The sequence below is a fragment of the Cebidichthys violaceus genome, unplaced genomic scaffold (genome assembly GCF_023349555.1).
Source record: "Cebidichthys violaceus isolate CVI_PGR_0920_01 unplaced genomic scaffold, fCebVio1.0.p SCAF_14, whole genome shotgun sequence".
Taxonomy (NCBI): Eukaryota; Metazoa; Chordata; class Actinopteri; order Perciformes; family Stichaeidae; genus Cebidichthys; species Cebidichthys violaceus.
This window is the reverse complement of record NW_027176307.1, coordinates 9,355,533-9,368,454: the sequence shown is the minus strand read 5'-3', so window position 1 is coordinate 9,368,454 and position 12,922 is coordinate 9,355,533. Positions and strand designations below refer to the sequence as shown.

At 40.0% G+C, this 12,922-nt stretch overlaps 1 protein-coding gene across 3 annotated transcripts in view; it reads left to right on the top strand.

Moving 5' to 3' along the window:
• Positions 1 to 6,565: 6,565 nt before the first annotated feature.
• LOC137871122 (adhesion G protein-coupled receptor F5-like) overlaps positions 6,566 to 12,922 on the top strand; it is a 50,168-nt gene continuing 43,811 nt past the window's right edge. For 2 of the 3 annotated variants that reach the window (XM_068708742.1, XM_068708740.1), the window contains exons 1-5: positions 6,566 to 6,639; positions 10,304 to 10,398; positions 10,489 to 10,540; positions 11,085 to 11,237; positions 11,342 to 11,506. In XM_068708742.1, the coding sequence (XP_068564843.1) occupies positions 10,306 to 10,398; positions 10,489 to 10,540; positions 11,085 to 11,237; positions 11,342 to 11,506 (463 nt within the window). In that variant the 5' untranslated portion in view covers positions 6,566 to 6,639; positions 10,304 to 10,305. Of the gene's footprint in view, positions 6,640 to 9,983; positions 10,033 to 10,303; positions 10,399 to 10,488; positions 10,541 to 11,084; positions 11,238 to 11,341; positions 11,507 to 12,922 lie in introns of those variants that run through there. The other variant, XM_068708741.1, reaches the window with a different exon arrangement.

The window sequence follows — 12,922 nt, the reverse complement described above, 5'->3', positions numbered from 1 at the left end:
CTGTGTGTGTGTGGTTGTCACTCATTCAGATTGTTGTATGTGATACAAACCTGAACCAGCTAAGCTAAGCTACAAGCAAGCTAAGCTACCAGTTACTCTATATTAAATAAAGCGTCACCACACTGAAGTTACCCCCCTGAGAAATTTAGCAAGCTAAGCTACAGCAAGATGGCAAAAGAAGTTGAACTATATTGAAGCTATTCATTTACGACCACAGTAATATCCACCTGCTTTGCACTAATGTACTACACTGTAGCATCATAATCTAGTTAAACAGTGTACGTATGTGTAGGCCTCAGTCCTCACACTTCACCTTTCCATCAAGTAAACACAAGCTTGCATGTCTGTCTTCATAGACTGTATGACATATGGACATAGTCTCCATGATGTCGCCCGTAGGTTTCTGAAGAACTTGAAGAATCTTGGCAGTGACGACACAGCCTAACTTTAAAAATGGCCAAAGAGGTGGAGCTAAGGCGGGCCGGGTGATGAAGCAGGGGTGACCTGACCGACCTGTCACTCAAAGTGACAACTCCCTCAATTATGCATAACTTTGAGATGAACGGGGTAAGTAGCTACAGAGACCAAACTTTTTTTTCTGTACCAGGCTTTAACGTGTTTATTTCAGTTATAAAGTTGGGCATTTTAACAAGGGGGTCTATGGTTGGGCTTGAAATAACGATGTACTGTTTGGTTTAGTCAACCAATTAAACAAATTAGGACAACAAGCGATAGTTTCTAACTCAAAATGCTGTATTTTCAAAAATAACAAAACTCTCTCTTTTTCGTCTGCTGCCGTTCCCCTTTCTCCTCCCAAACGTTTTTCCTTTGTTCTCCACACCAGCACCTCCAGGGTAATCAGCCACCCTTCTTTCAGCTGGGCAGCACCCTTGGCCCCAGCTGCCCTGCTGACTTAACCGCATGCCATGATGGGTTGTAGTCCCTGCTGCAACCACTGGGAGGGGATGGCTCTCCCATCGATGACACTCCCTCTCATGACATCACACTACATGTTTTCCTTCTCTTGCTCATTCCTATAGTCTAAGAATAACTTTTGTATACCACATCATATCAAATGTTTCCCATTCCTTTACACACCCAGTGACTCACTCTTTTTATTACACATACACATATAAAAAAACACAAACAACGGGTAAGATCAGCAGGTAAGATGAAAACAAGTCTTTGATCGAGAGAAGCAGGCAGGGATTGTGAGTTGGTGGCTGGCTGGAGATTAGCGTTACATTTGCCAAAAGTTAACAAAAAACACAACTGACCGTGACAAACTAATGTTTCCTTGGCAAGTGTACACACAATTGTCCTTGTGCAGAGAAGGTAACTGTCAGAGACTGTTTACAGTAAACAGCTAATAACATGGCAACACACTTTGACATCAATTTACATGCAGAACAGGTTTTATTAAATGATAGTATGTATTATTTTAATTACATACAGGCAAATGTACTTGACATTGCCTTTTAGTTGACAGTTCAACATGTACAACATGCTCTACCATTGTTGTTTGACATCAGACACACAACAATGAAAGCGCACAGACAAGGTTTATGGATTTAACCTGAGCTCTGACTTTGAGTGCCGTTTCATTGCACTTTTTCTCGCAGGAGGTCACAGGAGTTCCCAGTTGTTGAGTTTTGCTCGATTACAGGTGTGCAGAGAGGGGGGGGGGGGGCAGACAGACGACTCTAAAACACATCGATCACACATACTGAAAACGTAACAACTGTCACGGAGGAGGGCCCGTGACAGACACAGATTCCCTGTCTGGTTTTGTTTCTTTTTTTTCTTCAGATGACATAAATGACATAACTGATTACTTTTTTGCAATGCTAGTTGTTTCTTACTGTACAGCAGTTCATTCTTGGGGTCTGTAGTCCATGTTTGTAGGATGAGGGTTTAAGGCTAAATATAGACTTATGGGTACTGCTAGAACTTCCAACACGTTCTCAATCCTAGGGCGTCACGTGCAGATGCTCCCAACTCGTCACATACTGATGCTTCATCAAACCCCCTTGTCGTCACTTTCTATCACACTGTGTAGCCCAGCGCACGGTTGAAAACACATTGTCAACATTGTTGACAATGTGAATTCCAACAAAAAGTTACATTGTAGTTACTGGAAAGTCCTGAATGTCTCAATGACAAAGCGTCGGTATCAGAAGTCAAGGGGTGTGACAAAGCATCGGTATCACATGTCGAGGGATGTGAAAAAGGGTCAGTATCAGAAGTCATGGGCCATGGCAAAACGTCGGTATCAGAAGTCGAGGGCCGTGAAAAAAAGCATCGGTATCGGACGTGCATCAACCTGTGTCTGAGAGTCAGTTTCTGTCTCTAAAGCCTTCACTTTCTCATTAAATAAAATGGGCGGTACAGAAGGTCAGTGTGGCTTTAGTTACAACAACTGAGGTGGGTGCAGTTTGGGAATAAGGACCAGCCGAAAGTTGGAGTTGCAAAGATGTCTCTGATTTCCACCAATCCACAAATGACATGTTGTTAGACGGAGTAGAATAGAGGACATGCAGGTGATGTAAGACATCCTCTGGCAGCCATATTACAGGTCAAACAGCGTTCAAGGAATTTGTTCCTGTTTGCACAGCTTCTGTCTCAACTGAGTTACTAATATGTGCTTTTCTTTGATCGTAAATTTGACAATTTAATGTGTGAATCATTGAATTTAATTTTTCAGACACCTGATTGATACCAAAGTACAGGCATTGGACACTTTCCTGTTGTTGTTTGCATATAGATGAAATAAGTGCTAAAGTAATAGCTAGTTATTAATGTGAGCAATGGTCCTATAGCTAGCTAGTAGTGAGTTGAAAAGCTTACGAAAACAAAACCACAGTACAGAAAATAACACAAATTACTTCACTTTCACTTTTTCACTGCATAATATTCATATGCCATACGTCATAGATCTCATAACGTAACACTGGTGAGAAATTATGTGCAAACAAGTCATCAGATCCATAGGTGGCTAAACGTTTTTGATTGTGGGCCAGCTTTCACCAACAAATCATCAAATTCAACAAAGACACTTTCCCTGTGAAAAAGTAAAAATGTTCCTAATGTTTCTAAATTCTTTGCCACTGACTTGTTATCTTCTGTCTTTGTGGTTCACCTATTCGATTACGGTAAATGTTTTCATCAACTAGTAATCACTGTAGGTCAAAATGTTCAAAAAGGCAGCGATATTTAGTGTTCAAACTAAGACAGTCCAAATTTATAAGAAAAAGCCATATTCTAGTTTATTTGTGAAATTTCACAGTGAGCCATTTCAAAAAGGTCAGAGGGTCGTAGTTTGGCCTGCGTGCCATAGTTTGGCCACCCAAGGCTCAGATGCTTCCAACTAAAAATGTATCCGTGATCACGTACAGAACGCCAAAAATGATATGACAGACATTCATAGATGCCGAAAGTCACCATTTAACGCGATCACTCGTCTAACTGAAACACCTGTTGCTCTCCAACAGTCGGGAGATCCTGTCTGTAGAACTCGAGTTCTCTGTTGGAGTATCGACTCTGACAACAGAACATGCAACAACCAGACATTTCGATGCTACTCTTAATTTGAGTTAAATGTTTATAGCTTGCTAACTTGTCCGGATGTGTGGTGCAAAAAAACATGTTTTTTACAATGGGCGCAGCAGCAACCTGCAGCTTCACCCTCAGCACTGGTGACTTCAAGAAATAGAAATGAGAACGACTAAGCAAACTTAATGCTACTACGAGGTACGTTTTTTTGTTTATTGTTTGTTTCTGAGCACCGGATTCCATTTCGAAAATCTGTAATTTTACTGCAGCAGGGTCTGATACCCACTCAGTCCTGATTCTTGTTCTCCCTTGCCTCCCTTCCTTCCAGCTGGCCCATCAATACGGCTCCCTATTGGCTACCAGCGAATTAAATCTACAATTTATCTATAAATTGTGAGAATACAAACAAATGTGTGTGTAAATGAACGTTCCTGACCATTTTAACTGACATTCTCACTTCATCTTATATTATGGCCATTAAACTGAGATGGTTTCATAACCAGTTTAAAGTAGCCTCATAGTAACTTCAACCAAAGCTGAAATGAAGTGTAAAATTGACAAAATGTGTGCACTGCAAATAGAAAAGAAAAGAGAAATCCTAAATGCACTAAACTATAGAACCTAGGTGTGTGCGTGAAGGTGGCTTACTGACATTCGAGTCAGCTGTGTGGCACGAGGAATTGCTACTGGCAGAGCATACTGATGGAACGCCTTTCTCTTACACATTTGATAACTATGTTAGATTGTCAAAAGGAAAGATACCACGTGTTTTACCACCTGTACACCACCACTGCTCAAACCATGGCCCAAAGCAGCAAAACCAGTCGTAGAAAGGAGCTTGTAAGTTATGGTTTTAAATTACACTGACTGGCAGGAGGTGAGTGTGCTGTCAAGTCACAGATTCTTACCAGCAGAGCTGTGAAACCTGCGGAGCAAGTTCCCCAGCTTTGACTCTGGCTGGTGGCTGTTTCCTCCTAATATGTGCTGAGATTGACCAAACACAGTCCTGCCTCAGGGTATTTCATCTCCAGCACATCAAAAGATTCAACTTGCAGTCAAAAAATAATTTTATATAACTATAAAAAATGTTGTGAAAAGTGAACAGAATTTGGAAGATAAGAATCATTTCAGTAACTATATCGCTAACCTCTACAGAAAAAAATAAAAAATGACGGGAACATTTTACATATCACTTTCATCTTTTATAGTCTGGTTTTTACCCAAACCACAATTTTAAAATATCGTGGTTTGGGTTACAACATAAGGTAAAATAAGTCATCGTTGACACCTGATTGATTGACTTAGTTTCACCCATTGTGAAAACATATTACAACAATGTAAAAAAATTGGTTTTACTAAAACTGAGATTTACATTGGCTATTTATTTAGGTAGGCTTGTTTATTGGTGTGAGTTTAATGTTTAGTTAGATTTATATCCAGTTTGTACAGTCTGTAATAGATTTTTTTCATGGGGGGCTTGAATGGTAGCAGGGTATTGGATAATTAACTGGCTATCGTCTTTTTCTGTTATTATTATATAGTTATTATGTTTTTACGTCGGCCTTTAAAAATCCACAATGGGTGGACCTCTAAAATCATTCCTAATAATAGTAATAGGTGCCTCCCAGGAATGTCACTGCCGTGCAGTGTTTATACTGTAGACAAACACATCAACAAGGGTTGGGTAACCAGAACCAGTTCTGAGTTGGAACAACAGAAAATAATTGAGTCGGGTTCGTGACAAAGCTTATCGTAAGCTAAAGATACAAGGTCACTGCGTAGCGTCACATCGTCAGCAACTATCAGCGTCAGTAAAAACAATCTTTTGGTTTCACTTGGGACACAAACATTCGTCTCCTGACCAAAAGTCCTGTGTTTGTTTTACCCCCATCCACTAGCCTCCCGCCTGCCCTCTGTGGACTTCTCTTCTTTAAATACTACGCCTGTTTCTTTGCGTCTAATCCCCATACGGATGGTTCAACGTTGGAGTTATTTAAAAGCCTGGTGCGTCTCATACTGTCGTTATGATTAGTATTTGATGCCCTGGGAGTAAGACCAGGCTGACCAATGCCAAGTTCCAAAGAGTGAACATTTAAAACCTGCTTGTTCTCATTGCCATCCTCTTTGACAGTCAAACATACAATATTGACAATATCAGTGCACCTGGTGCACTAGCTTTAGGTTCCACCACTTCCTTTGAGAGTAAAATCCATGCACCGTTCTGTATATCGACCTTAAACATTCACACTATGGAATGAAAATAAAGTTCCCTGGAACGTACTGCAATGCTATGTGTCACATTTAATAGGTTGAAAAATGCGCCTACACCTGACAGTGATGATGATGGGAAAATGATAACTGATATTTCAATGAACTGCAGACTAACAATAAGAAACCCATGACAGTGAAAGTAAGTGAACTGAATGAATGAACCAGTGTCAGCCAGCGTCTAAATCTTCAGTCTCCGGACGGGCTTTCCCTGGGCATTGTTGAGATTTGGGCGGTGTGCAGCCTGCTGTCGGTTGTGTTAAGTGTTAAGAGTGGTTGGGCTTGGCTTTGTGTGTTTCCCAGCAGCCTGAATAGTTTTAGACGTAATTGCTTTGCTAGATACCTAAACCCTTCCTAGACACCCACTTAACTTGGTGCCTTCTGTTGATTCATGTGAACAGATTGAAAGTGATTCACCTGTGCAACAACTGGCAGTCTATCTTTGACACAATGGATTCATCTAGAATTCTGAGTCACTGTCGGTCTCTTGGTGCTTTGTTTCCAACTTCCTGCTCATGAATTGTTTAAGGGAGATATTTAAAAAAAAACTATTATCTTAACTTATCTATCTTTCATTGCTTCACACATACATATGGGTACAAGATGAAGTAGCTGATACAATCAGTCAAGTAGGCTGAGGGAATAATTAAACCTGTTGAGCTACCCTTACTATATTACAGGAAGTGAGCTGCGCAGCATGTTTCCCATAGTTCCACTTGCCTATTGACAGCCTCCACATTACACTGCTGACTTCTGTATTGACGTGTGTTCCCTGAACACCGGAGTGGATACATACATACAAGTGCAAGAGAGAGGATGGTAAGTGGCTACATTTACATGTCAGTGGGGACTTCATTGAAGAGGCTTTTTTCAGTTTTTGTGTTTTCAGGTTTGAGCTCACTGAGGCTGGTAGTTTACAGACAGTGTGACCTCTTTTGTGATTGTGTAGAAATCATTTGCCATGGTGCCTTTTCAACAAACCGTAGCTTTGAAAATGTGTGTGTGCTAAATGACTGGTTATAGTGAAATAGTTTTCCCTACTGCACAGTATTTACTGTATGTATTCTGGGAATTTATTTTGTATTGTTGGCTTAGTGTTGGTACCAATGCTTTTGCAAACTGACAAAGTCAAATACTAATCATACACAATTATTCCTTGACATTAAAGAGGGTCAAAAGAAATTACATTTATTCGTCTTCAGGGATCAAAATGTGTTTCTGAAAGCTGGAATATACTCAGTGAGTGTTTGATGTGTGATATTTCGGCGGGTTCATAGTTTTATTTAGCTGTGCAGTTCTTTTCTTAGTTTTGACCAATTATTAATCTAGCAGAAATAAAGACGTCATGTTCATGGCATTAACAGTAGTATTTTTAATACTAAGTGACCATGAGTTCCTTTTGTGAAGCATATGAAAATATTTCTAATTTTTTTAATGCGATGGGTCATATCAACAGGAACTGTGGCAGTGTTTGATAATACCTGATGGTTAATCCTATGGATCGATTAGGTTTGAGAGAATAACAGAAGTCAGGAAAAAAGGAAGAAATCGTTTACAAAAAGAATTCCAACTTTGCAGCAATATCTTTTGAGCCAGATATGCAACCTGGCGGATCCGACTGACCTTAACATCCCCAAAGTGAGGAGAAGGCATAAACAGATTCTGCATACGTATGCAGAATATTTTTACAGAGATTAGCAGACAGGAAGGATGAGAAATGATGAGATTGTGTGTTCAGCAATGGAAACCCCTTGCTCATTCCGAACTTGTTTTAACACATTGATACCATGCTGTGACGAGTAGCCCGCCGCACACTTCTTTTCCTTGCGTACAGCGTTCCAAGGATCATCATGCTACGGAGTGGGATTAACTGGAGCAATCTTTGGTTTGGCTCCCAACCGAGTCCTTGGAGCTTCGGCTGGAGGAGCAGGCTCACTGTAGAGTCTAGCTCTCTGTAACACTGGCAGAGCTTGTCACCCAGAACTGAGATTCTTCCCTCCAGTTGGGCGATCTTCTTGCATTAGTTCGTTGTGTCCTTTGTTCCCAGTGTGAATGTGTGTGACTTTGCCTGCCACATCCCAGAATGTAAAATATGGGTCTGGCTGTGTCGGCACCATGCAAAACCCACCATACAAAACCCGCCATACATTGTCCAGTTGTCCGTTGGTATACTCTAGTCTTTGAGGGCCATTGCCTAACCCAGAGATCAGAGTGTTCTAGTGAAAATGTCAAGTTGGAATCACCAATACTTGCTACACATGGACTCTCTATGGAGTTAACTAGTCAGTCTTTCATAAAGAAAGTAGTGAATGAGAGAACGAGGGAGTGATTCTGGACAGAGCCCTCAAGCTTTCTTACCGGAAAACACTGGCAGCCAGACGCACTAAGCGCCAGCCTTTTCAGCCAACGAAGGCCAAATTTCATCATAAAACCACAGCATCTTTTACTGCATTTTGTTTTGTTCTGATCAGATTGCTGGATGTTGAATTAAGGATGTCTTGACATGATTTTTGAGAGACTTTTTAATTACGTAACAACAGCTCCTTTGTTCAGAGCAGTACTTATTAACAAAGGAGGTGTTGTCACCTGAGAGCCAACCAATGTTCCCTCGCACTTATAATGACATGTCACTGCCCGCTGTCAACACATTGTGCCCTTGTGCCATTTTAAATGCAGCACTATGCTTTATCTTTCAGCATTCCCTTGGGCCAAACAAGCACATTAAAGTGGCAATAGACAATTTTTCAACTTTCCCCCCTAGACGACCAGATTGCTTTCCCTTTTCCTCATAGCCTACTACTAGGGACAAATGAGGGAAAAAGCAAAAAACATATCAAAATATATGGTATTGTAATTCATTGCTTAGGTAATCGCATTCCACGGCTCTTCTGGCAACAGCACAGTGTCTTTCCCTAGCTGCAACCAACACAACCACTAAGCTTTATTCAAATGAATGCACAATAACGTCACCAACGGGCAATGAGCGTTTGATAATCATCTGGTGACATGTATACTTTTGGAGCTAGTCACACAGAATTTTGTTTTCCACAGTTACTCTGGTTGTTCCACCATTGGAGATGATAACAAATAACTAATATGCTCTAAATATTTTGGTTGCACACAAGAGAATTGCATAGTGAAAGCCAACCAATTAAAGGGGACCAATCTAAATGCCATTGGTGTTATTATTCCACAGCCGTTACATTGTGAAATCAACATCGTTGCTTCATAATGATAAGTTAAAGAACTTTTTTTTTTGAAGTATCTTCATCTAAACTGCACATCTCAATCACTTTCAATTGTGAACAGGTCACCATTCTGGCATCCTCAAAAATGATAAATCTTCCACTGTTGTGCCATATCTAGCCACACTGGATCTTGTTGAGCCACAGCCAACATGTGGAAGCTTTTCTGTCCAGTGCAGTTAAAGTCAACTTGAAGAGGAAATGTCATTAAATCTGTGTTTAGAGGTAAACGTTTGTGCTTGTCTCTAGATAAGAAATACGTCTGATATCTGTCACACTTGGCAGCACAAACAGTTTCAGGCGTCAATGCTTCCTGGTTTCACCCAAATACCAAGAAACACAAAGTTACCTAAAGCTCACTGACATTTTAGACTTGATGATATTTCTTTCACTTGACGGAAACCAAACAAAAAACACTTAGAGTGACTTATAATTACATTATAATGCATTATGACATGAATATAATGAATCATAAAAAGATGATTATTTATTACAATTGTGGAATTATGAAAAAATGAAAAGCCACACACTCATGTCCCTGAGTCACCATCAATTATGAAGTTTTTTTATACTTGACCTTATAAGTCATTGTAAAATTATTTTTAATGAGTTATTAGTGTAGTAACACTACTACAATTACAATACTACAATTACTACAATAATACAGTGCTATAAGCAGATTATAAAGCATTTTACGTATGTTTATAATGCGTGTGTTTCCAACACTCGCTGAGTCAACGGCAGCTCCCTCACAGCTTGTCCCACGTTATATAAAGGACAGGGGGTCTAGCTGTCTTTCCTGGTTCCATTTGTGGTGATGGGAAACAACCAGGCCATCAGGACTTACAGGATGTGCTCTAACTCAAGCATTATGAATGCAATTCTGTGATTTCATTTCATGTCACCGATGCAACAAAGCAACAGCTGACAACGCCCATCCAGTTAATTGCCTGTGGTTGAGATTACCGTAAGTGATGCCGCAAACGGTTTTAAGTACCTGCCCACGCAGGTATTGCAGCAACGAAATAACTACACAAATATTGTCACGGGGAACCAGTTAACGGAGACAATAGATATGCTCCCTATCCCCCCTTTAAACCCTCACGTAATTAATCCTTAGCTCTTGGACTGTTTAACAATACAAACAATAGGCTGTGCAGCCAGTATGCTAAAGCTGATAGTAAATCACTATGTATCTTATTGTTCTTTTTTCTGTCCCTTCCAACCTTTCTTGAAAGGAATGGCAATACCTAAGAATGGCTTGGTCATCATTGCCCTTCTACTGACAACTATTATTTTGGAAACAGGGAACTTCTCAAGTCACTTCTCAACGGTAGGTCCACTGCTGAACAAAAAATATGGGTTCAGAGGTTTTAATTAATAACACAAAGCAACTCTCTGAACGTGTGTTCTGTTTTCTCAGGTGCACTATGAAGAAGACCACTTTGTATCTCACATTAGGGAGAAAAGGACTGGTGAGTCCCATTAATGAATATGATTGAATATGATATGAATATTGGGAAATACACTTATTTGCTTTATAACTCGTAGTTAGATGAGAAGATTCATGAATACAACTCTAATGTTTGTCCACACATGGAGATTGGATCGCTTTTGACATGAATGTTTCTAGTCAGGGAAAAAACAGCTGACCTGAAGTCTCTTTTTCTTGCTGTTGTGACAACGTTGCCCAGCCCAACCATCCTTCATTACGAAAGCTTTTTTATTTTTATCACCTTGGTTTTATTGACTAAACAAACACTATACAACTATAGTATATAGTCAGCTTTATTTTGTGAGCGGTCTTTATGCTTAGCTAGGCTAATTGTCTCTTGGTTGTAACTCTTCAATGTACCGACATGAAAGTGCTGTCAATCTTCTCATCTAACGCAAGAAAATGAATACACGAATTTCCCAAAAATATCCATCTATCACTTTAATACCATGTATATCATGCATGCATGGCAGTCAATATTTCCCAGTGTTGTTTTTTTTCTAATCCCATTTCAATCTTTGCAGTAACTACAGACCAATGGAATTACATTATTGAGGTTGTAGTGAATGCCTCTAATGTAGAAACAATCCAGCAGATTCGGTCCGTCTTGAATGCTACCAGTTTTCCCAAAGCACTTGATAACAGCACAGAGATCTCTGACATTAGCATCACAACAGGTGAGTAGCTTGAGCATCAAGCCTCGGCCTTCTTTCAACGAGTCGAAGACAAACATGCTATCAAGCTTAATAGTATATAAACACAAAATCTACTCTTTTGACAGTGTGCTCCTCAAATGCAACCAGCATCCAGTGTAGATGTGAGGAACATTTTGCTTGGCCGGACAGCATTTGTGTCACGTACGGAGCCTGTGATGAAATATCCAGTGGCATCTGTAAATGCATCGACGGCATTCCAGCCGATGGCCAGTCCTGCCAGTCAATATCAGGTAATCAAGTTGTAATTAGGGGTCTCCCTGACTAAGAATTTGCACAGTCGAATGTGATCTGTCCAGTAGTTGCCAACCACTCATTGACCCCCCCCCCCCATTTAAGCTTTATGTATGGATACAACAATAACAACAATCATTTTTTACAACAGAAAAAATGATTGGCTAAGACACAGCTGTCCGTAGTATTGAAACGGAGCAGAGATCGACAGATGGACAGACATGGTTTCTTAGCGTGTTTGCTTTTTCATGGCTGTAAATTGAACTTTCAGCTTTAACTCCATTTTACCCCCGTTGTAGCAATCCACAGACAAACGCAACCAGCTGTTTCTGCCCGCCTCCCCCAGCTGACTTTAAAGAATCATTCATGAATTAAAAACATATCTTGCGCTCTCATGATTGCACTGAGTTCTTATTGTTATCTCATATTCTTTTATTTTGAAACAGCAGCCTGATGTTGTTGTTATTTAGCTTTTCTGAGGCTATCGTGAAGATGCTACTCAGAAGGTCCAGGACATTTGTATAGTGCAACTTAGTCTACATGGTGATTTATTCATGCACACTAAGGAGATTTCTAAAAACAGTGTTACCGAACAAAAATAGGCTATAAATTATGATTTATTGGGAGAAACCAAGCCATTCTTGTAAAAGATAATTAGAATGGATCGATATATCCACATTGTAGTCCATATTTTATATTAATTATCAATCACATGAAGACTTGTATATGAAAGGCGTCGTTCATAGAAATGAATCAACAGAGAATTCTAATCACCAGACTCTGCACTTCCTCTCTACTCTAAAGAACTTCTTGTCTTTCAGCTCTTGGTTTTGGTATCTGTCCCCGCTACCTTACTGTTCAGTCTCACCGCTCTCTTCGGCATCGTTTCCAGATGCAGCAGGCAGCTGTTTTTAGCCAAAACATACATACAACACATAGCTAATAAACTCACAGTGTATACTACTTGTCCAACACCAAACATAAGACGGACAGAGTTTGCGATTAGCTGGTGAGCAGGTGGAAAATGTAGCAGCTAAAGAGCCTGAGTTAATGGAGAGGAAAACAAAGCTAAAAGGAGAGTGAATATTGGACTTAAAATTCATTAGTGGCACACAAACACCCTTCAAATGGCTGTGTCATGACAAGTGACAAATGTTATGTTCGTATCACCTTTCATTAAGTTAATATGGCAAAGCTGATATGGAGCTAGTGTTTTAATAATCTGTCTATGGCTGGTTTCTGATGCCCCTTTATGGTTAACATTTTTTTGCAGGTTTAAAAACACAATGTAGACACTCCCACCATGTCAAAAACAGTATAAATGAATTAATGAAATTGATATAACACAAAATTGTTTGTATTACACTAGCCCAACCACCGTCACTACTTTAGGGAGAAAGACATGATCCCTCTCT